At 43.0% G+C, this 22072-nt stretch overlaps 1 protein-coding gene across 7 annotated transcripts in view; it reads right to left on the bottom strand.

The window, feature by feature from the left end:
• Positions 1 to 22072, bottom strand: part of bahcc1b (BAH domain and coiled-coil containing 1b) — a 91876-nt gene that overhangs the window by 43605 nt on the left and 26199 nt on the right. The window contains exons 1-2 of one of the 7 annotated variants that reach the window (XM_027289328.1): positions 20002 to 20497; positions 7912 to 8243 (exon numbers count right to left, since the gene is read on the bottom strand). In XM_027289328.1, the coding sequence (XP_027145129.1) occupies positions 7912 to 8083 (172 nt within the window). In that variant the 5' untranslated portion in view covers positions 8084 to 8243; positions 20002 to 20497. Of the gene's footprint in view, positions 1 to 7911; positions 8244 to 8434; positions 8663 to 11820; positions 12058 to 20001; positions 20498 to 22072 lie in introns of those variants that run through there. The other 6 variants (XM_027289327.1, XM_019272083.2, XM_019272082.2 and 3 more) reach the window with 6 other exon arrangements.

Here is a 22072-nt window from a genome sequence, read left to right as displayed (position 1 = left end):
CTTTTGTGATTATTTATTATTATGATAATATGTAATTAAACTTTAACAACATCCACATCTACAGACAGACAACGCTGAAACAAATGGAAGAGATGATAAAACACAGACAACACTGAGAGGTTCTGATGAAACAAACGCACACTCTCTCACACACACATGCAAAAGCAGATTTAAGTGCGCACCACACACACACACACACACACACACACACACACACACACAAAGACGTGCCTATGTTTTGCATGCTTCCAAACATTACAAAAACACACATCAAAACGACCGGAAAAGACAGTAGGCGGTTATTAAAGAGACAAAAGAGAAAAATAGAGAGATGGAGAAGAGACACTTTACCAGCAATCAAAGAGGAAGAGGGGAAGACAGAGAGAGAGAGAGAGAGAGAGAGAGAGACGGAGAAGGAGAGAGCGAGAGAGAGAGAGAGAGAGAGGGGTAGAAAAAGGGAGTTTGCTTCTAATCAGCCTGGATCCAAAATTTAGACAGGCACACACAGAGGCACAAGCAGTCCCAGTAGGATTAGGACCTCAGCACTGTGTGACTGAGTGTGTTTGTGTGTGTGTGTAGTGTGGTGCGGTGTGTGTGTGTGTGTGTGCACGTCCCACGAGACTGATTAGCCATGAATGACTGATGACGGATCTTTGTTGTTGTTTTTTTTTGTTTTTTTTCCCCCCTCTCTTTCTCGTGCTCTCTTTCCTTGTTTTCTTTCTCACTACTCTCAGCTCCGGCAAGAGCATGGGAGGGGATTCTCACACACACACACGCACACACACACACACACACACACACACACCCCCGCACACACACGTACACGCACACACACACATTCATGCACACATATACATGCACACACACACATACATGCGCACACACACACACACACACACACACACACACAAACACACACACACACACACAGATATGAACCTCTTTCCTATTTAAGAGCACATTAGCTGTCTTTCACACCAAATACTCAATCTGTTCAATCTGTATGACAGCAGCAGCATGACTCTGAAAAACCATGAAGGGTCTGGGATTCAGGGGGCAGTCCAACCACTCTGCCTTCTTTAACCTCACCTCCAGATGAACCTACGGCCCCCTCCATCCATCTGAGCCCCTGACAGCAAAACAAACTGGACATAGACCCGCCTGAATGGAGGCCATTACAATATGAATGAGCCAAACAGAGCTGAAATGAATCGAATAGAGGACCAAAACACAACAGCCGAGGAAAGGGCCCCGGCTGAGTCAAACAAGTCAGCTCGAGTGACGATGAGTCAGGCATATATGTGACCCTGAGACGAATAAAAGCCGGTCAGTCTCAGGTGTCGGTTGCTGCCGCGATAAGGGTTGCTGTGGTTGCACCGTCGCTGTTTTCAGGGGGTGCAGACCTGTGGATCTGGCGAGACTCTGACATCATGTCTGCCCCCCTCCTTTCGCTAAGTGATGTCACCTCTCTGTCACATGGCGTAAACAGGGGATTGCCTTGACCTCTCTGAAGAAGTGGAAAGCCATAAAATAGCAGGGAATTATAGTGTCTGCAGACGCACACACGCAGACACACACACACATTTGTGCACACTCTTTCTTTTCACATATCTTGTGACATGCATTTGTATCATGAATACTAGCCACAGGAGCCACATATTCACATAAAACATCTTATATTGTATTCTTAAATGAATACACACACACACCTGGCACCCCCTCCTCCTGTACAGAGTAAGAAGCTGTTTTAGCCTTGTGTTTTGCGGGCTGTTTAAAATGTCATTTTTCTCTCGTTTCTCTGACTTCAAAGGCGGCGCGCTGAGCTCTCACTCCCTCTTGCCAAATCCTCCAATCGTTTCTGATTTAGTGAGTTGGCCATGGGCCGAGTAGCACCGGGACGGGCCCGTTAACAACCGGCCGAATGGTGGGGGGAGGCAAGAAGAGAGGAGGGTATGGGTGGGGGGGAAACAAATGAGGCAATGTGGAAAAGGAGAGGAAGCAGGCTGAAATTGAGACAGAAATAGGAGGAGTGCTGAGAGAAGCTGGTCTGCTAACAACGCGAGGAGGCGATGGGTGTGTGGGGAGTTAGAGATGGGAGCTGGATATAAGAGGTGGGGGGATCGATTGAGAAGAGAGGATAGATGGGAGAGCGAGAGAGAGGAGTGGGGAGGCACACATGGCTGTGAGAAGGAAGAGGAGGAGGAGGAGGAGGAGGAGGGAGGAGTGCTGGAGGACCACTTGAAAAAGCCGAGAGGAACGAACGCAGAGTGAAGGGGAAGTGAAAGAGGAAAGCAGAAGGAGAGGAGGAAGAGGGAGGGGGAGCATGTGGTTAAGGAGAAGTGAGGAAGACGGGCAGAGGGGAGGTCTGGCCAGCGAGGGACAGAAGAAGAAGAAGGAGAAGAAGAAGAAGAAGAAGAAGAAGAAGAAGAAAAAGAAAAAGGGGTAGAGGAGAGATTGAGAGAAGAAAGAGCACATGGACACAGGAAGTCTGGCGCTCTCCGTTCACATGCCAAGTCATCAGATGGTGGTGTGTGTTCACACCCCGGAGATGTCGCAACCAAACGCACCCCACTCCCTTCAAATCACTGCTACCGACAATAAGCAGCTGTTCACATGTTGGATGAGAGTTGGAGATGAGACAAAAGTCTTCTGTCAGCGCAGCAAATGTGCTCCAGAACAAACGCTCGCTTCACTCAAAACTCCAACATCAAAAAGAGCTTCAGTTAATATATTCAAATTTTTTTTTATCTTTCCATTTGATGTGACCTTTTACTCAAATCTCGGTCACAGTCACTCTGAGGTCAATTTGATTAGATGCAGTGAAACATTCAGGAATATATTTAAAAGATGTGCCATAGTTTGCTTGAAATATCAAGGCATACACAGGAGTCTCATTTGTAATGGAAATGACTTTAATGACTTTACTTAATGACTTAATGACTTAATGCTGTTAATGCATCAACAAATTTCAAACAGTCAGACTCATTTAACTGATTTCTTTGCCCTTGCTGCATATTTTATTTTAACTTTAGAGTAATAAAGTTCTGATGTGGGTGTAAAACCGTGTTTATAATATTAAGAGGTTGACAAACAAAATAGTGTTTATGCAAAATGTGATTTTTCTAAAAAAATAAAAATAAAAAATGTGCACGGGGTGTGTGAGTACTTAACGAATGTCTTTAGATGAAAATTAACCCTAATACTAAAAATCACTGCTCGATCTCTATTTAAGTGTTAACTAAAATACAATAATTTTGAACTACCACAAAGGTGCACATGACGTGTAAAACTGCAAAGGATAGATATTAGTGACATGTAAATTTTGAAAAGGTCACAACTGTGCCATATTTTAGTTTGGGTAAATAACCCAACAGTAATTTTGGGTGTTTTTTCTACTCATGGGTATGAGGTAAATCTAAAGGACTATAGCCTCCACACACGGGGCGGCCGCTTAACCCACTACACTACCGACCGCCCCATCTGAGTCCATTTTGATATTTAGTATATTTCTTTCTCAAACTGGATGGATATTTTACACTCTGTTCCTTCCTTCCTTGCATCCAATCGCAACTCGGCTGGCTGCAGCCTCCACCAGCTGTCTCTTCCACACAGGGGGTCGTCTTGCACGCTGCACCCAGGATGTGCCCCTTGTACCCTGGGTAGCGTTGGTGAGGTGAGGTGGGGGTTGGGCCTGTCTGAGGCTCATCCACTGCTGACTCATCTTGCACACAGACACACACACACACACACAGAGGCAAGCGTCTCCTCTCTCTCTCGCTTTCACTCTTGAGAGGCAGCGGAGACGGCAGGCTGAGGAGTCGGGGATGGCGGCCAGTGGGTGCCGTCAGGCGGTGGTAATCTGACTGGATTACCAACCAGGTGGAAACACTCAGCCTCTCTACTGCCTCTACTCCTCCTTTCCTTTCTCTTCTCTATCCATCTATCATTTACATTCTCTTTTCACCCTCTTCATATATAGGTCCTTCCTTCCTTCCTTCCTTCACTATTGTCTTAACATAACCAGTACCCTACACACACTCGCACACAAATGGATATCCATACTCACTACAGAGCTCTGTGTCTCTAATTGCACAAGCATGTGCACACACAGAAACTTCCAAACTCTCACACACACATCTTTTTCTCTACACGTCATGCAAGTTGTTTGCATGTGAAGGTGTGTGTGTGTGTGCAGGTAAGAAGGTGAAGGGGCGTGCCTCGTCTGTGCTGCCATGACGATCAAAGCTAAAGCTGAGAAACTTCCAAGAGAGGAGCGACATTACTGACAGCATCGTGATGAATGGACAGGGCGGCTGTATGCAACACACGCACGCACACACACACACACACACACATGCTGCTACAAACATTAAGAGCAGAGTCTTGTGCTTCACTAACAACAGTGAACGGAAAGAAAGGAGAGGAAATGATAGCGAGAGGAGAAGAAGAAGAAGAAGAAAAAGGTCAGTGGGAGAAGGCCAAAGAGGAAAGATTGAGAGAAAAGAAAGAGACAAGGCAGAGAGGTTATCTAGTCTAACCAAAACATTCTGATTATGGTTTATTACTTTTTCAAAGCACGAAACACACGCAGCTTAAGAGAGAAACCCTTTAAGGACTGTGTGTGTGTGTGTGTGTGTGTGTGTGTGTGCACAGCTGTGCAAGTGTGCACACATGTAACATGAATGTAAGCTCTTTCTGTCTGTATTATTAGGTCACACACACGCACACACTCTCTCACACATACACAGCCATGTAAACAAAAACCGTCTGCTGTCTGGGAAGTAACACACCTGTTCAATGACAAGCTCTGCCACGCCCTCCATAATACTGCACACCTGTGCTACTGCAGGCTAAACCTAACCTTAATCACACACACACACACACACACACACACACACACACACACACACACACACACACACTTACACAAGCACTGCCCAGGGGGCTAACATCACAGAAAAAAGGGAAGAAAGAGAGGGAGAGACTGTAATAAAAGCAAAGCAGTGAAACAGGGAGGGGAAAGAGAAACAGACAGACAGAGAGAGAGACAAAGGCTTTCCCACTGCTCCTATCAGTAATCTAAACGCCTGTGTAATATCATTGTGGGGTTTTATCAAATGGAGGCTGCGTCTTATGGCGTTGGTATGCGGCTGTCATTCCATCACCTTGTCAAGCGCGACCATATTCAAGCAGACACCATGCTGATCTAAATAAGAGGCTTCGGCAAATTGATGGATTGCAGGTTTTCCGGGAATGAAGGAACACAGGGAATGAGAGGAGGTTTTTTTTTTTTACTTTGAATTTCTGCAAGTGATACACCCAGTTTGGTCTTGTGAGAAGGTAAAAAAAAAAATGTGTGTGTGTCTGTGTGTGTGTCTCTCTCTCTTTCCAAAGATCTGAAACAATCCCCTCCATCATAACCCCCCCCCCCTCCTGCCCTGGTATGACCAGCCCCACATCATATCTACCCCCTGTGCCGAGGCCTAAGGCCAGGCATACAGCTTTCTGAATCTCTAAGGGGGGCAAGCACAAAGGTAACCCCCATCCTAACCTCCCAGCAAACACACACACACACACACACACACACACACACGTACCCCAACCCCCATCCCAAAACAACAATCCTCTATGCCCATCATGTCAGTCAAAACCCCATCAGGGACATGCATGGAGAGTCTGGATATCTGGAATCTCAATACAGTGTCATGCACCTTGAGACCCAGTGAGAGGCCCTCTTGAATATATTTCAATAGCATTATCACCCTGCATTACTACACTTTTTTTTTTCTCTCCTCCTTTTTAACATCACAGAATCATTTTTAAATTAGACCATAATACATGTCAGCGAGGAGCAGCACCAGTCAAAGTTGAGGATAAATCTGTTTAAATTGTTGCACGCGTTGGATGTTTGTTAACGCAGCCTCAGTTATAGCTTGAAAAATGTTAAAAATGACAAAAATCATTTTAGTCCAATTTAAAGCAGACGTGCAGCTAAATGTCTCATGAAATATATTAAATATTTTATCAATACAGAATAAATTATACTGTTTGAGTTATTGGATAATATATTTAAATATATCAGCATGTAGAACTATAATTATGTTAATTATTTAATATGTATCATACCATGATGCTTACTTGTATTGTAGAATAATACATAATACAATACATGCTGTAGACATTAACACATTTCTTAGACATAGGCGGTAAATATTATTTAGAATAGATACATAATACATTTTAGATTTTTTTTAAAATTATGAATTATAGGAAATAATAAATATAAATCTTGTCGTATTACATACACTGAATATACTGTAAATTGATTACAGGAAATAAATATTACATACACTGAATATACTGTAAATTGATTACAGGAAATAAAAACATATTCTGTACGTATTAATAAATTGGCAGCTTTGTTCTCTTTAGAGTTTTGAAGCAGGTGAAAACATTTCTGAAGACAAACTAATAAATAAAACATCATTTTATTTCCAGATCAGAACCAGAACCTCACCTATGAGCAACACCAAATCAGTGAAACTGATCCAGCTCTTTCTGCAAACACTGCGTCCAGTTTCATGTGTTCACATGAAATGTGGAAACTATTTTGTTCTTAATTTTTTTTTTTTTTAAGAGTTAAAGCACCGGACTGAATGTCTGCGTCGGTTTTGCTGTTGTGTTGTAAAACTAATGAATATGCAGATAAGTGGGGACAGGGGATGTGTGGATCCTACACACAACAGACGATATCATTCATAGGCCCGAATCTCAGCGTCTGTTTAAAGAACCCGCTGCATTTGCAAATGATAATTAATGAGATTTCTCATCGGGCACGTTTACATTCATCCAGCTAGTCCAGTGTATGGACACTGTATGATTTCAAGCCTCTCTCTCTCTCTCTCTCTCTCTCTCTACACGCACACACACACACACACCTTCCCACCCCCTCCACCCCCCTCCTATTGAGACAGGATACCAAAGCTACTTGTTAAATCTAATGCATGCACTGTCAACCCATTCGCACCCCGTCACGTCCCCGCTCAATATAGAAACCGGATTTTCTGGTATTACCCGCACTTCTATTAGCCAGAGCTCCCCATCTAGTCCCCCACCACCACCACCACCACAACTTCGACCCCCAGTTTGTGACCAGTACAAACCAGCATGTGCGTATAGAACCCAACCAGCACCAAACCACCATGCACCTTGGAGCCACACACACACACACACACACACACACAACAGCAGAAACAAGGGACGTGCTCAGCTAATAGCTTTAATTTATTGTTTAATGGGAAATATAAGCAGTGGAATTACCCAATTCTAATTAATTACATCAAATGACAATGATTAGTACTTTACTAATTGATGAAAGCATATAAATCTATGACAAGATTATGCTACTGGAAACGTCTAATAATCCCTGTGTGATGAAGTCGAATAATCCTGGAATATGTCTAAAATCATGAGAGGTTTAAAACAAAACAAAAAAGGAGGTGTGCCGTAAATTTAGTTAATCTAATTTGCCAGAGAAGTTTTCTTCTCTTTAAAGCGGAAATTTCCCACCCATGTTTGTATATTCTGATTTTACGCGAGGCTGAAACACTAACCTGACAGATATTTATTTCCATATATTACACGCAGAAAGCAGCTATGTCATAAACAGGTCATTAAATTAAGTAAAAGCATAAAAGTCTTTAACATGCCCGCGCATTTTTTTTGCTAATTTCTAAATGCCTCACAAAATCTGAGCAATTTCCTTCCACAGTAAATTCTAGTTCGTCCCACAGAGCTTCCCAAGTTTGTAATATGGAGAACATATGCTTCAGACAAAAGAGAGGAACTGACTTTTTTCTATATCCATACTTGTCATTTATACACATGAAAAGAGCTGCTTTCAAAACTGACCTGAGTGCGGACCCATGGAGAGGTGGGATGAGTAGTATTTCCCCGGCTGGAAGTGAGCGGGGTGCTGCACGGAGCCGTGGCCGCCTGGCGCCATCCGAGACGCGGCGCTGTGAACCAACGCGCTCCGCTCCGTCAGGAGGTGGTGCGGAGGAGCGAAATCTCGGCTTTCCATCCCGGTGAGAACCGATAAATCCCAAATCCAAAGTAAAATCCGGAGGCACCGAAGGTCTCAGGCACCCAGATGCAAATAATCCCTTTTATGAACTTCGGGCTCCCCTCGCATTGAGCGGAGTTTTGGCTTTGCAAGGTAGAAACTGAGTCCCCGTCATGTCCTACAAAAGAGAGAGCAGGAGACACGTCAAAGCGCTGACAATAATGAGCCAACCAGGGATGTAAGTGCTGAAGAAAAGGCTGAACTGAGAGACAGTCGCTGTTCGTGTTTAGACAAACAACCAGCATTTACAAAAGCAATTCAAATTTGACAAAAAAAAAAAAAAAAAACGTTTGAAAAGACCACATTTACATATTATCCTCACTGCTTTGTCTCTGCGTTTCATTTAAGGGCGATTTATGCCAGCACGGTGAAGGTGAGTAAAGTCTGTCCTGCAGATAAAAAGGTGGCTGAACTGAGTTTATGTGGATTTACCCTGCACTACATCGTTGGCCCCAACAGTGGAGAGTCTTTGCCTCCCCCTTCTCTTTACCCTCCCCTCTCTCCTGCTCTCCCCCCCCGCTTCATCCTGTGACCAAACACGATGCAAATAACGCACACGGGAGCTTTCTTTATCAGCGAAAAGAATGGAAAGGAAAGGGGGAGAGATTTGGCTCAGGTACAAACAAATGGTGCATATACAGTACAAGAGTTCACAGCGGTAAAGAGCCTTTCTCGATGAAGGACGAGCTGTTAAGTCTTTAGACTGAACAAGGACTGGTCATAAACAAGCTGGACCTCGGGGGCTCTTGCACTAAAATATGAAGAAACCCATTTGCACAACACTTCTGAGCAAGAACGCACAAAAGCAGTTGTTTTTACCCTAAATTATGACGACTAAAGCCCCCCCCCCACCCAAAAAAAACAACAACCTTGGAGTCCCCACAGTGCCTCAAACTGAAATGATTGTTGTTTATGTAAATAAAGTTTGATTTCTTTCATCGCTCTGCTGTCATAAAATCTGATCCACGGTGCTCACATTTAACACGTGGTTGTGACACTTTAGAAGATATTCTTTAATTTCAATTTTCAAAAAAAAAGAAAAAAAGAAAAGAAAGAAAGGCAGTGAAACATGGTGCTGATATAGGATCCAGTAACCACACACACACACATATTTCTGCTTTGGATCAATAGTGTTTGATGTATAGCTTTTATAAATTAAATCTGACTTGACTGATGGCTGTTTTTTACGCATTTATCTAACTTGTTTCACCTTTTAATCTTTGGCCTTTTTTTTTTTATAGTTAGCACTGTTGTAACCAGGATTCTTGTTTGTGGTGTTGCTTATTAATGAAACCGGCGATAAAACAGCTATTTCTATCAACTCCTACGGAGTCAGCAGCAGCAGCAATGGCCCCTCGCCTTCTGGCAATGGCAAACACCATGCATCTCTGCTACATATACAGTATATGTAGGCTACACTGTAATCACAAACACAAATCAAATCACCTTTATGCTCCAGTGCGAAAGAGCGGGGCAATAAACAGTGAAATAGACTAGGAAATCATCGACTTTATATGTATGCCTTATAGCCTAGGTCATTTACTTAAATAGGGCTCCATGTGACGTTCAGATAGGGAGAGCTGGGTGCCTGCGTTCGCCAAACACACCTCAGTAGTCCATCTATTAGGCCTTTCAATGCATGGCACGTCCATCTAGCGCTCTGTAGATGCTGATAGCACCTCCCAGGAATCAACGATAAAGGAACAAAGAAAATATCAAATGCTCTGGTGAACCAGGGGCTTATGAAGTGCATAAGAATATAGGCTGCATGAGCTCGGATATTCAAGTCTCCCTTTTTACGCACACACACTTTCTCACACACAAGCTGCTCAAGGACTCCCAACTTTCAGGAATTGTGTTTTGAGAAGAGAGAGAGAGAGACAGACAGAGAGAGAGGTGGGGGGGATCTCCAAAGTTCAGCAGCTTTGACAGAGCCTGAAAATAAATGTGTGTGTTGCGCGTCCAAACATAAAAATATCCAATGCATGCAAATATCCAAATGTTTCCCATGCGGATATTTTGCAATATAGTGCGAATATATTTAAATAATTTAGTAACCCTTTTGTTTGTGAGTACCATGTTATCATTTTGACTAGTACATCCAGTCGACAGCATGAGGAAAAAATATGAAGGTAAAAAAAGGAGAGAAATGCAGGCTACTGCAAGCGCACTGGGAAGGCAAAATGGACTCTCTTCTGTCCCCTAGGCTGTGAGAAACAATGGCCCTTCTCTACGGGACATCAATCATAAACCACTCTCGTCTGACATTTGTCTATACATTTTTAAATTTTCAGGCCGTAAACACACGTCCTACATGTTTACATTCCGCGTCAACAGAGAGCCACTCAGGCTACATTTAACAACCTGAATCTAAATCCCATGTTATCGCACGCCACGCAAACAGAACGACGTGAGCAGATCGCGCGTAACAGTTTTTGGGAGAAAATGATCATTTGGATCTGCTGTAGTGTGTCCGTGTGTGTGTGTGTGTGTGTGTGTGTGTGTGTGTGTGTGTGTACGTGGAAGGCGTTCAGACTTCCTTCCACTTCACCCAGACTCTCCCAAATGCCATACACAATCCCAAACACACACACACACACACCTCTCCAAACGCGCACACACCTCCACCATCACTGCCCTGCAAAGGGTCAAACTATCGCCAGACGAAAATCCCCCCTACAAAAGTAGCCAACACTGGTCAAAACGACATTCTTTGAACTTAGCACAAAAGCCAGCAAATCCCCATATAATTGTGATTTTCAGAAAAATATAATCACGTTTTGAACACAAATCTATTAAATACATATATGTGTGGACCTTTAGACAAAAGATAAAAAAGGAATTTAAAAAGGCATCTACTTTTGTCTCGTTCAGAGGCCAGCTCATTAACCTCGACAATTTTGCAATAAAGTAAAGTCACAAAACATAACCGGGGACACTAAACCCGGATATTCAGAGCCCAGCTAAATAAGGGAGACAAGCCCAGCGGAGCCGAAGACAGTCCGGCGTCTGCACAGCCTTCATACCGAAGGGGGGGATGCAGGGAGCACTGCAGTTTGCAATAAACTGCCCTGTCTCCTTCCCTCTCAAAACACACACACACACACACACACGAACACACACACAATAGGAAACTAACAAAGAATAATCTACAATTTGGCGACTATAAAACTACAGGCGTGAGGAAGCGCGCTGAAAAGCGAGTGGTTTTGAATAGTCCTCTGAATGAATTAGAAACACACAAGTAATTTGGCTGTGAAGAGAGGTCAGATCAAAAAGTGACACACACACACACGCACACACACACACGCACACACACCGACCTCAGCTCAGCTCAGCTCTCCACACTGGACAGGAGAGAAAACAATAAGATATCCGCAACAAATCCTTCAAAATACTGTCAGGACAGGAGGTATGGTTTGCTTTAATGCCAATATTATAATTACAGAATGAGAGACATTGTTCTGGAAGCGGTTGCAGAGTCACATCAGTTTGCATTTTACTTCTCTAAAAAGGTGTGACAGTGAATAACAGCGAAGTATTTATTTAAAAAAAAAAATAGACGCATCTTCATTTAAATAAAACGCTCAATTTTGATCATCCTCTCCTGCGTGCAGCACATGAAGCTAAAACCGACATCCAGCCACAGCCACTAAAGATCAGAAAACACAGCTCTAAATTCATTTTCTACTTACTCGTAAGTTATATCCATTGCATGGCGAGTAGGGTATAATGAAAGAAAAAGTACAAAAATATTTCAAAGTGAAAATCCCCGAGTCGCAGAGGTGAAACATGTGGGATTGATTACATACTATGCTGCTGCAGACTGTGCTGTGCAGTCAGTTGAGGTATGGGAGAGACGCATCGTGGAAGTTCGGGCTTGTAGTGAATCGAGGCTCGTTCATGCAGCCTGAGACTCAGACACGCCGGGAGGAGGAGGAGGAGGAGGAGGTGGAGAAGGAGGATGGAGGGGTGTGTGCGTGTGTGTGCGCGGGGAGGGGTGAACGCGCAGGCCTATTGGTTTGAGAACGACAATGTGAAAGCGTGCCCGTGAGGCGCCCCCCCTCCACCGCCGCCGCCGCCCCACCCTACCCTTTTCTTACACACACCCCCACCTCCTCCACACACACACACACACACACACACACACACACACACACACACACACACACACACACACATACCACCCTAAACCCCCCCTCCTCCCCTCCCCTCCCCTGCTTCGACGGTAAACACACGCTGCCATTGGCTGCCGCTCCGAGCCAATGAGGAAGCCGCAGGAGCCGCGGAGCGAAACGGCGGGCGTTTGATTTGCAGCCCTCGGCGCACTGCGTGCACAAGCAAATGCGAGGAGACAGGCGGCACAGCTCGGGACGCTGTTCAGTGTGCGGAGAGGAGAGGAGCCGGGGAGTCGTGCAGCGCTTGCCTGCACTTTCTGATCACTGGTGGAGAGCAAACAGCATCTAGCCTATTCTGTGTGATCCCACTGCAAGCTCGGTTCAAATGCTGCATGTGCTCTCTGAGTGTTTCGTTATTTTGCTCTGTGACAGCGATGATGTGATAGTTTTATTGATGCTCCTTTAGGGAGATCCGCTTCTCTTTCTCACTCCGTACCACTGCATGTGTTTTTGCTAAATAAATCCTTATTTGCAGTTATCTGCGTGTGATTTATTGGACAGTGTGTGTGTGTGTGTGTGTGTGTGTGTGTGTGTGTGTGTGTTTGCAAATGCAACGAACGCGCATATGTGCGACCACATAAAGATAAGAGACGGTTTGAGAGTGTAATTAATAGGATAAAGTTAAGTTCAGTCCGTTTTTATTTATACAACGACGCTCTCTGTTCCTATTTGAGGAAGGGAAAAAAAACAAAAAGAGTAAAAAAAAAAGTGTAAGTTTGATATATAAAATGTGTCCACTGGGATGCTGGGAGTAAATCTGAAAAGGAGGATTTGATCAAATCTAATTCTCCACAAAGCCAAAGCCTGCTCTGATAGTGCGTGTTCCGCTCTGAACATGAACATGCATTCCTTCTGTAGCAGCTCACTTAAATCCACCAATATCGCCTACATAATTATTTATCTATACTATATATCTATTATATATATATATATATTATATATATCTATATATTATATTATATCCTATATATATATCTATCTATATATATATAAAACCTGTCACTTCATAACATTAGAAACGACACTTGACGCAGGTGGCCTATTATGGAGAAAGGGTTAATAAAGTTGCTTTATGTTTATGTGCATTTGGGGGAAGGTTTAGAAGGTACACGTAAATTTAAACAACATAGGCTGCAGGAGATTCAGTATTTTCTATTTTTATGGCTGTATGTCTGTTTACCTGTGTGCTGTGTCTGTCTCACACACACACACATTCATACATACACACACACACACACGGGCAAATTGAATCACTGCGTAATTTGAAAGCATTACTGTCCCCGGGGTTAGCCTAGCGCACGGTTCACTAATTTAGCCAATTAAAAGTGGAAGGATACGGGCTTGTGTGTTTCCATGTCGAAATATATGAGCTGCTATAGGCTAATATTCCCGCGTCCAGGTTTGTTTATACGTGGAGGCAAAGGGTTAAAACTCGGGGCTTCGTCCCTGCGAGGCTCCTGATTGGCTGGCACGGTGCCAGATTGCTGTCAATCACCGAGTGTAAACAAGGCTCTGATTGGCTGCTGGCCAGTCCGCACTGGGCTGCCTGAAAAAAGCAATTACTGCCCCTGCGGTTTCAAGGCGGCCCCGCGCTGAACGATGAAAGGAGATAAGGAGGGGCGGTTTCAAGGCGCCCCCCACGGCGAACCCCGTTGGCCCCAGAGCAAAAGGAGAGTCAAGAGTGACTAAAATCAAAGGGAATACGGTAAAAGGGGGGAAATTACACGTTGTATTAAATGCAGAGGCTAGATTCGCGGAATGGTGCAATAACAACTTTGTGTTTAGAAAATGGAGGAAAGGACGGCAGGGAGAACCGGAAAACAGCTATTGCTTCGCTGCTTCGAGGGAGCTCCTTTTTTTCCTGCTTCTTACAAACACGAAGAGAGAAAAGTTTTGTCGACAAAGGAGAACGAGAGAAGAGAGCGACAGATCTGTTAAAAGACTAAATGATCAGATCTTCTCCCACATGTTCAAACACTGACCGTCAGGACTCTGCTCACATTGTGCTGCTCCGCCTAAAATGTTGACTAAAACTTTTTTTTATTGCCAACTGTTCAATAATTAAGTGGACATTTCCGCTTTTTATGCAGCAGCATAAACGGTAGGTCGGTTATAATAATAAATTACGGTATTAATTGTTTTTGGAAAGGGGATCAGAAGAAGATGGTGCTATAGAGATAATTAATTATTTAAAACAGATTTTATTATTCTAATCAAAAGAAAACGGCATTTATTATAAACATGAAAAAATTTAAAAATAAATAAATAATATAAATAAATATATATATAAATATATATTGAAGTATTGAACACAATATATATAAACTGTATGCTGTATTTATATATTGTTCATATGAGTGGTAAATTATCATTTTATATAGTTATATATACTGTTTATACAATTTGTATGTATATATAAAATAAAAAATATATATAATATATATTATATTTTTTATATAAAAAATATAATAGCTGGGTTATTTCAAGGTTTTTTTTTTCTCGTTTTACTTCTCGTATTTTTTCCTGTATTTGCAACAACGCAGCAAGCATTCACTCACGTGGCTGCATGAAACCTTTAAAGACTTCTTTCTGTCTTTGAGCTGAACTTGTCCAGAGCTGACAACAGTGAATATGCACCTCATAAAGTATATGAACACTGCTGGAGCTGATGTCCCTTTACATTAAAACACAGCCTCGCTCTCTTATGTTTGGTCCAGCCCCTCCAACAAAACACACTGGACAAAGGGAGACTCAAGCTGGTGTGCAGCCGATAGATAGCTTATAAACTGTGTGTGTGTGTGTGTGTGTGTGTGTGTGTGTGTGTGTGTGTGTGTGTGTGCACGGAGGTAAAACGAGACTTTCATCTATACAGTAGAATTAATTGATACATAATATAATTCAAATCAAATAACTCCAAAGAGAAGCTGATTTATCACGTCTGTAATTAGATAATCGTTACCCTCTTTTCCTATTTACATAGCAGCCTGCATTCCAAAGCCCTGCGCTCTCCAATGAGCTTCAGCCACCACGTGTCCGCACACACACACACATACGCACGCACGCACACGCACACACACACACACACACTCAATATTCTGCAGACTTCCATAGTTGCTCAAAGTCAATATTTCAATGGTTTAAACGTTTCTTCAGTCAGACAGACAAACACGTGAATACACCAGAATCCACGAAGATGACAAAAATAAACATCTGTGGAGTTCCTGTGAAACTCATAAACTGCTGCTAGACGTCCATCAGAACGTAAAGGCTGTACACATCACATTATTTTTAAATGGGCCCCTTTTTCACGTGTGGACTGCGCTGAGACAACCAGGCAGTTTGGATCCAAATATGACCATCACTTTATCCCAACCAACAAGTCTGATCACAAATCAAAGGCTGATAACACTTCAAAAATAATGATAGAGCAATGAATATATTGTATGTTCAGGATTGGGTTGCATCACCCATTTCAATAAGTTCTAAAATATTCCTGCTGTCACTTTTCCTGATTCCAGCTGTTGGAACATCTCACAAAACCAAAGCCAGAATATGTCGATATACAGTAGTCTAACATATATGTCTACAGTATATATTTATTTTGAAATGACTTCCCTCTTCTCTCCCCCAACAGTGTTGCCCTCAGCACTAATGACAGAGGGACAATAAAGAATCCTGTTCCGCAGCTCACAAAAGGGGTCCGGCACTTAAAACAGAAATCTGCATTTAATTTATTTAGTGACAAGGAAAAGCCTTTTATAGCTTGATTTTTATTGGTTCTTTTTCACTTAAAAGGTGGGGGTTGGGTGTGTGAGTGTTTCAGAGAGAGAAAGCACACACACACACACACACACACACAAGACTCCTTCGGTCCGTGTGCCAGCGCGAGCTACCCTATACGGTGGGGGGGCGCGCGGATAATTAATGCGGATTGACTGATTGCTCTTGAAACAGACCGGTCCTGCGCGCGGATTGTCCTCGAGCAATGAAGCGTTCCTGACTGACACTTTCCACCTTCCCTTCTTCGCTTCCTTCTTCCCTTTTCTTCCCCTCCTCTCTCCCCCCTTTTCTTCTCCTCACACTAAAGCGGTGTGCGAGACTCTTCCTCCGCGGCGAGGAGCCACACATCCCCCGGCCGCTTTCCTGGCCGTCCATAGCCCGGCTATAGCTGAAGCAGTTACTCCCCCCCTTCTCTCCGGAGATGTAGTGCGTCACAACTGAATGGATCTAAAAATTAAATAAATCAATAAATAAATTAAGCATGCAAACAATTATTTAAAGGGTTCGTTTCAGGTTTTTGGGCGCTTTTTGTTTCCACCTTTACGCAGAGCAAACTCAGTTGTGGAGGAACCTGACACGCATCAGTTCAGCGTTGCTTTTGTGAATATGAACTCTACTGCAACTTCACCTCATGAGGAGTTACGCGTCCGTATTTAAAAAAAAAAAGGTGAATAAGCTATTTTCCGCACATTAAAAAGTGGATGAAGTACATTTAAAGTGGGTGCTACATCCTCCACTGCTGCCCCCCCCTCCAACATTAATTGAATAAACTTTTGAACGTCTAAATAGGACCACATGAAAAAAAAAGCATAATTCACAGTCAACGGGAAACACATTGGCGGGGCTGGTTTTTAAATGAGGTCCAAATGGAGAGCTGTCTCCACGGGAGGCTTTCCATACAGGCCAACCATCCCATTCTCACCACATATTTCTGATAGCTCTTTAATGATGCGAATTTCCAAACAGGGACGTTCATCAGGGGAGACGCCCCGGCTATCTAAATCTATCCAAAGGTGGTGGTGGTGGAAACCAATGAGACAATAGAGCCATATTAGAGAGTAGAAATGTAGCGCTGCCAAGCTTTTATGTTATGAAAAACAAGGCGTAACAGCGGTGATGTGGGTACCTTTTTCCTCTCCCCTTCTGGTGACCAACACATATCAAGCTCAACACACAACAATGGCATCCATAACCGCTTAGAAGTAGAAGAAGAAGAAGACATGATGGAGTCAGGACTTGACTGGACACAAAAACAACAACGTGACCTTTTCTTCTCTGTGTGCGCAGGACAGATGCTGATCATCCTGACAGATAGTCTGCATAGGAGCTCGGTCATGACGAAAATAAATAAATATATAAATAAATAAAACGCTCTGCTTCTCCATCCTTTCATATAAAATACTTGAATTACCATTCTCATGTCTTCAGACACCTTTAGATCAAGAGGATGGTGGTGCAGTAGGAGAAGAAGATGATGGCGATGATGATGGTGACGGAGGCACCAAATTAGTACCTGTCACAGAGCCATATATCCGGCTGTAACCACCACCACGGCCTGTATGGATGAGATGAAAGCACCAGCATCTATTTATAGGCCATCAAAACATGCAGGTGGAGGCTTTAATTATCATTACCATTTGAACATAAACAGCCATGGCGTGCGTCCTTGCGTGTGTTTGCACAGTGAGCTGTACGTGGAGCTTATATTCAGACATGGGAAAGAATTGAATCTTAACAGCGAGTGGAATGTTAAATAATGGGGTTGAATGTATCGTGTGCCTGACGTGTGACAAACCCAGCTCCACCTCATTGTTTGTATTTGTCCCAGAAATTCACTCCCTTCTCTGCCTGAACGCGCACCATGATCATACACACACTTTCATGACGATTTAAGACTTTGTTTTGTCTTTATGTTTGTTCCAAGCAATAAAACATATATCGTTTGATTGGAAAATCAAAATGTAATACGGAGCTTCTCTGGTGTGGGCTATGGGGGGGGGTCAATAGGTCAGCTGACCATCTGCAATTCATCACTCCAAATTTGAAGTGATCCAGTTGAATCTTTTACCAAAAAAACAAAGACTCTTATTTTGCAACATAAATCTGTGCATGACTCATATTTTAAAGGGTAACCCATAAAGTGTTTTAGTGATGCACCAGCAAATGAATCCCAAGAAAAAATTCTAAAAGCATTTTTAATATTCAGTCATCTTGTTCTCTTGCTGGCTGCTTTGTGTTGGTCATGGATTGTTGGTGAAGATTTACTCACAAAGTGTTTAATCTGAGCACATCACTGCCTCTGGATCTCGTCTCAAAGATAAAAACCCATCCAACAACAAAAAAAAAAAAAATTGAAATTTAAAGCTTCATGTCAGAAGCAAGAGTGTGAGCAGATGAGCCAGAAACATTTTGGGGCTTAACAGACAAAGTTCTGCTAAGAAAAAGAAAATCTGAGGACAATTATGACTCAACTATAAACCAATCTTGTGTCCAATAACCACTGCATGATCCACAATGACAACATTTTATCACTACGATCTATGCACTGTCAAACTAGATTAGAATATGGCATCAAATTATAATATTTAACAATGTTTTTTAGTAAGTGTATATTACCACCTGCTCAGACAGCACCAGTGTACCGTGCTGTATCTTTTCAGCTGTTTCTTAATGCGTGTTTTCCCCCGAAATACAATAAACACAAACTCACAATAAATGTGCGTTTGAACGCCGAGATGAAGAAGTGAAGCAGGTGTTTAATGTAGACCTCCCTGCGTGTGGCATAACACTAAGAAGAAGTTTATTTTTCCTTTCTGCAGCTAAAGTGTTAATGTGTACGTTCAGATGCACAGATCCGGAAAAACTTTGTGTCGTGTGAACATTAGATTTGACTTGACTCCAGGATGTTAAACCACAATTCTTCATAAATCAGACAAACGCGACAAAGAATGAAATAAATAAAGAGTTGTTAGTGTAAAAAAGCAAAGCGAGGTGATGAATTATAGGTCTACGGTGGGAAATGTGCAAAAGACTCCTTCAGTCAGTATCCATCAACTACATTTCCTCTGTCTTTATTGCCACAAACTGAGTCAGAAATCAAAGAAATGTGACCTGAAAAAGACGTGTGTCATCTCGCATGGATGGCGATATGGCCAACGATGTTGCCAAATGCTCTTGACGTGTGTGTGTGTGCGTGTGTGAAAGAGAGAGAGAGGGAGGGAGATCAACAGCAACTCGGTATCCTTATACAGTGTTACCGTGTAACTTAATATAACACCAGTAAGCCTGACAAACTATAACACCCAACTGTGGAGCCGATCAACTAAAGCGAACTCCACTTTACATGGTTGAATCAGCGTGTGTGTGTGCGTGTGTACGCGCCACTACATTGGCACATGCCCCCCCACCACTCCACCTTTCCGAGAGGCCCCAACTGATAAACCTTCTCACATGAACTGTACACTCAATGTTCAAGAGAGACATCGAGATTTCTCGCTCAAAAAACAAAAACAGAACAACAACAACATCCACCTCTTCAGTTTGTTTTATAAACAGTATATGATATAAAATACCAGCTGTGATTACACGTTTTAAAAAGTTGTTGGACGCGTAAAAAAGCGATTACGCAGACTTTTACGCATGTTAAAGACGCAGATTTACCAAAAAAACAAAAAACAAAAAAAGTGTCCAAAAACGCACAACCTAAATAGGCAAATAAATAAATAAACATTTTTTTCTTGGACACACTTTGGAGCCAAACAACGCTTGGCAATGAACTATCTTCAGGGATGTTTCGAAATCTTCGTGAGAGACTAAAAACTGTCAAAAATACAGCGAATAATAACTATTATTATATAATTCATTGCTGGATAAATGATACTGACAGTGATGAAACAGAACACAAAATACAACACCTACCTACAAAACATCCGTCTCCATATAGCACGACTTGGATATAAATGGATATAAATTGAAAAATAAACAATCAAAAAGAATCTTACTTCTTCCCAAAACTTGACAACTCGGAACAAAAAAAAAAAATCTCTGCTCCTGCAAACGCTTTATCCAAACCAGTGCGCATTCAATGTATGGACTTAAATAGCGCTCCACTTCCTTTACACGTTCGCTCTCTGCTGAATTTATCCACCGAGGGGTTTTCCCGACTACAAGCTCCGGATCCTGTAGATGTGAGTCTCCATGAGGCTGTATAATAGCAAATTTATGTCTGGATGACGCGTCCTCTCTCTCCCACAATGGAGCTGGAGCGCTGACATTAAACAGAAAATTGATGGAGAAACTCTTTTCTTTCTCCCTCTCTCCCTCTCTCCCTCTCTCTCTGCTTCTCTCGTGTACACTCTCTCACTCTCTTGTCTTGTCTAGAAGAGTAGAAGGGAGCTTTCTTGCATTTTTTCTTAATCAGGGGAGGGGGCAAAGGGACATCATCAAGCGTGTTTGTGAGTTACACACCAAGAATACACCCACGTCCATCCCCACAAACAAAGATACACACTACAAGTGAGATTCACACACATTTACGCACCAAGACGCACACACACACCTTTTTTTTTAATGCCCAGTGTTGTTGTGTTTGCATTTGTGATTGTGCTGAACCGAATCTATGCACACGGAGGCGGAGGAGCAGGAAAGGAGGCCTATCACTCCTTCCACGTGCATCCTTCTGATAACAGGAGATTTTTCACCAAAAGTTTTAACAGAGTGAAAAAGAAGGAGGTTTCAGGAAACCATTCCTCTGTCTATGCAGCATGTGTTGAATCTATAACCGTGATGTGGAGGAAGGCAAGCTGTGCCAAACTGCTCAGTCTTTATTTATTTGGAATAGTTCGAGTCTGGCATGAAAAGAAGTAATCAGCCCTTCTCTGGAAATCCAGTTGATATTTGTTTAGAGTGGCGGTTGTTTGCCAAATGATAGGCCTAATTATCGCCTGGAGGTCACAGTTTACCCACCTTTTAAAAAAAAGAAAAAAAAATCACCAGCTATACATCAATGCTTGTTATATATGTAACTGCCCTCCCGTTTTTCAGAGGCATTTTGTTCTGAGGATGACCGGCAGGCCGGCCGGCGCAGGCAAAACACTTCCATGCACACACGGCTTTAATTGTACGAGAACTATAAACATTTAGCACAGGCGTTAAAAGAGTCCACGGTATTTCTGCGCGTTTACCCCGCAGCCTTTGATCAAGTCCAAACGGTCCAGACAAGTTTGTGCGTAAAAGTGAATTTATCTCCCCGTTCTCGCTCCACAGAAAAGGGAGCTCAGTCTGCTTCGATGTGTCGCCCTGGACTAAAGAGACAAAGAAATGATTGCAAACAAGCGTGGTAGTAAAAAAAAAACAAAAAAACACATACACACATACAGTTTCCAGCCAGGAAGGCGTTTTACTGAAGATGCGTAAAAACAAATGAGCCGCAGGTTTGGAGATGAATGCGGAAGAAGCGGGGTATACGAGCTGCAGCTTGGAAATAATTGAAGAAACGCGGCGGTTGTGGGAGTCTTCTTCCCTCTTTCCCAAACGGGACCTCAGCCTTGGTTTCTCCTCGTCTCCCCCTGCCTGCAGCCCCCACTGGCTGCCCCCGTGGGTCACCGCTTCAGGAGCACCACGTCACCACGTTAACCCCTGCATCACCGCGTCCGGTGACAGAAGCAAGGGCCGAGAGCCCTGTGGGGCTCTGAACAGGGAGGGAGGGAGGAAGGAGAAGGAGGGGATCCCCAAATTGGGGTGCGGGGACCTCTAGGCGCCCTGAAGGGCGGGTCCAGGGGGTCTCCGGCAAAACGAGGAACACGTTTCTTTCAATTTATTTCAATTCGGTGGAAATTCAGTTTATATTAGAAAAGCTGCTGTAATCAGTCTGCGCGGGATTACTCTGGTGTTTTCTCCAATACATCCTGAAAAACTACAAATGAACTCCATTTAAAATCTTAATGAAGTCAGAAACAACAGAGCAGAAGAATCAAAACTCTCATTTGCA

The sequence above is a fragment of the Larimichthys crocea genome, chromosome XVI (genome assembly GCF_000972845.2).
Source record: "Larimichthys crocea isolate SSNF chromosome XVI, L_crocea_2.0, whole genome shotgun sequence".
Lineage (NCBI taxonomy): Eukaryota > Metazoa > Chordata > Actinopteri > Sciaenidae > Larimichthys > Larimichthys crocea.
The sequence above is the reverse complement of the archived record's forward strand: the minus strand, read 5'-3'. Positions and strand labels throughout refer to the sequence as shown.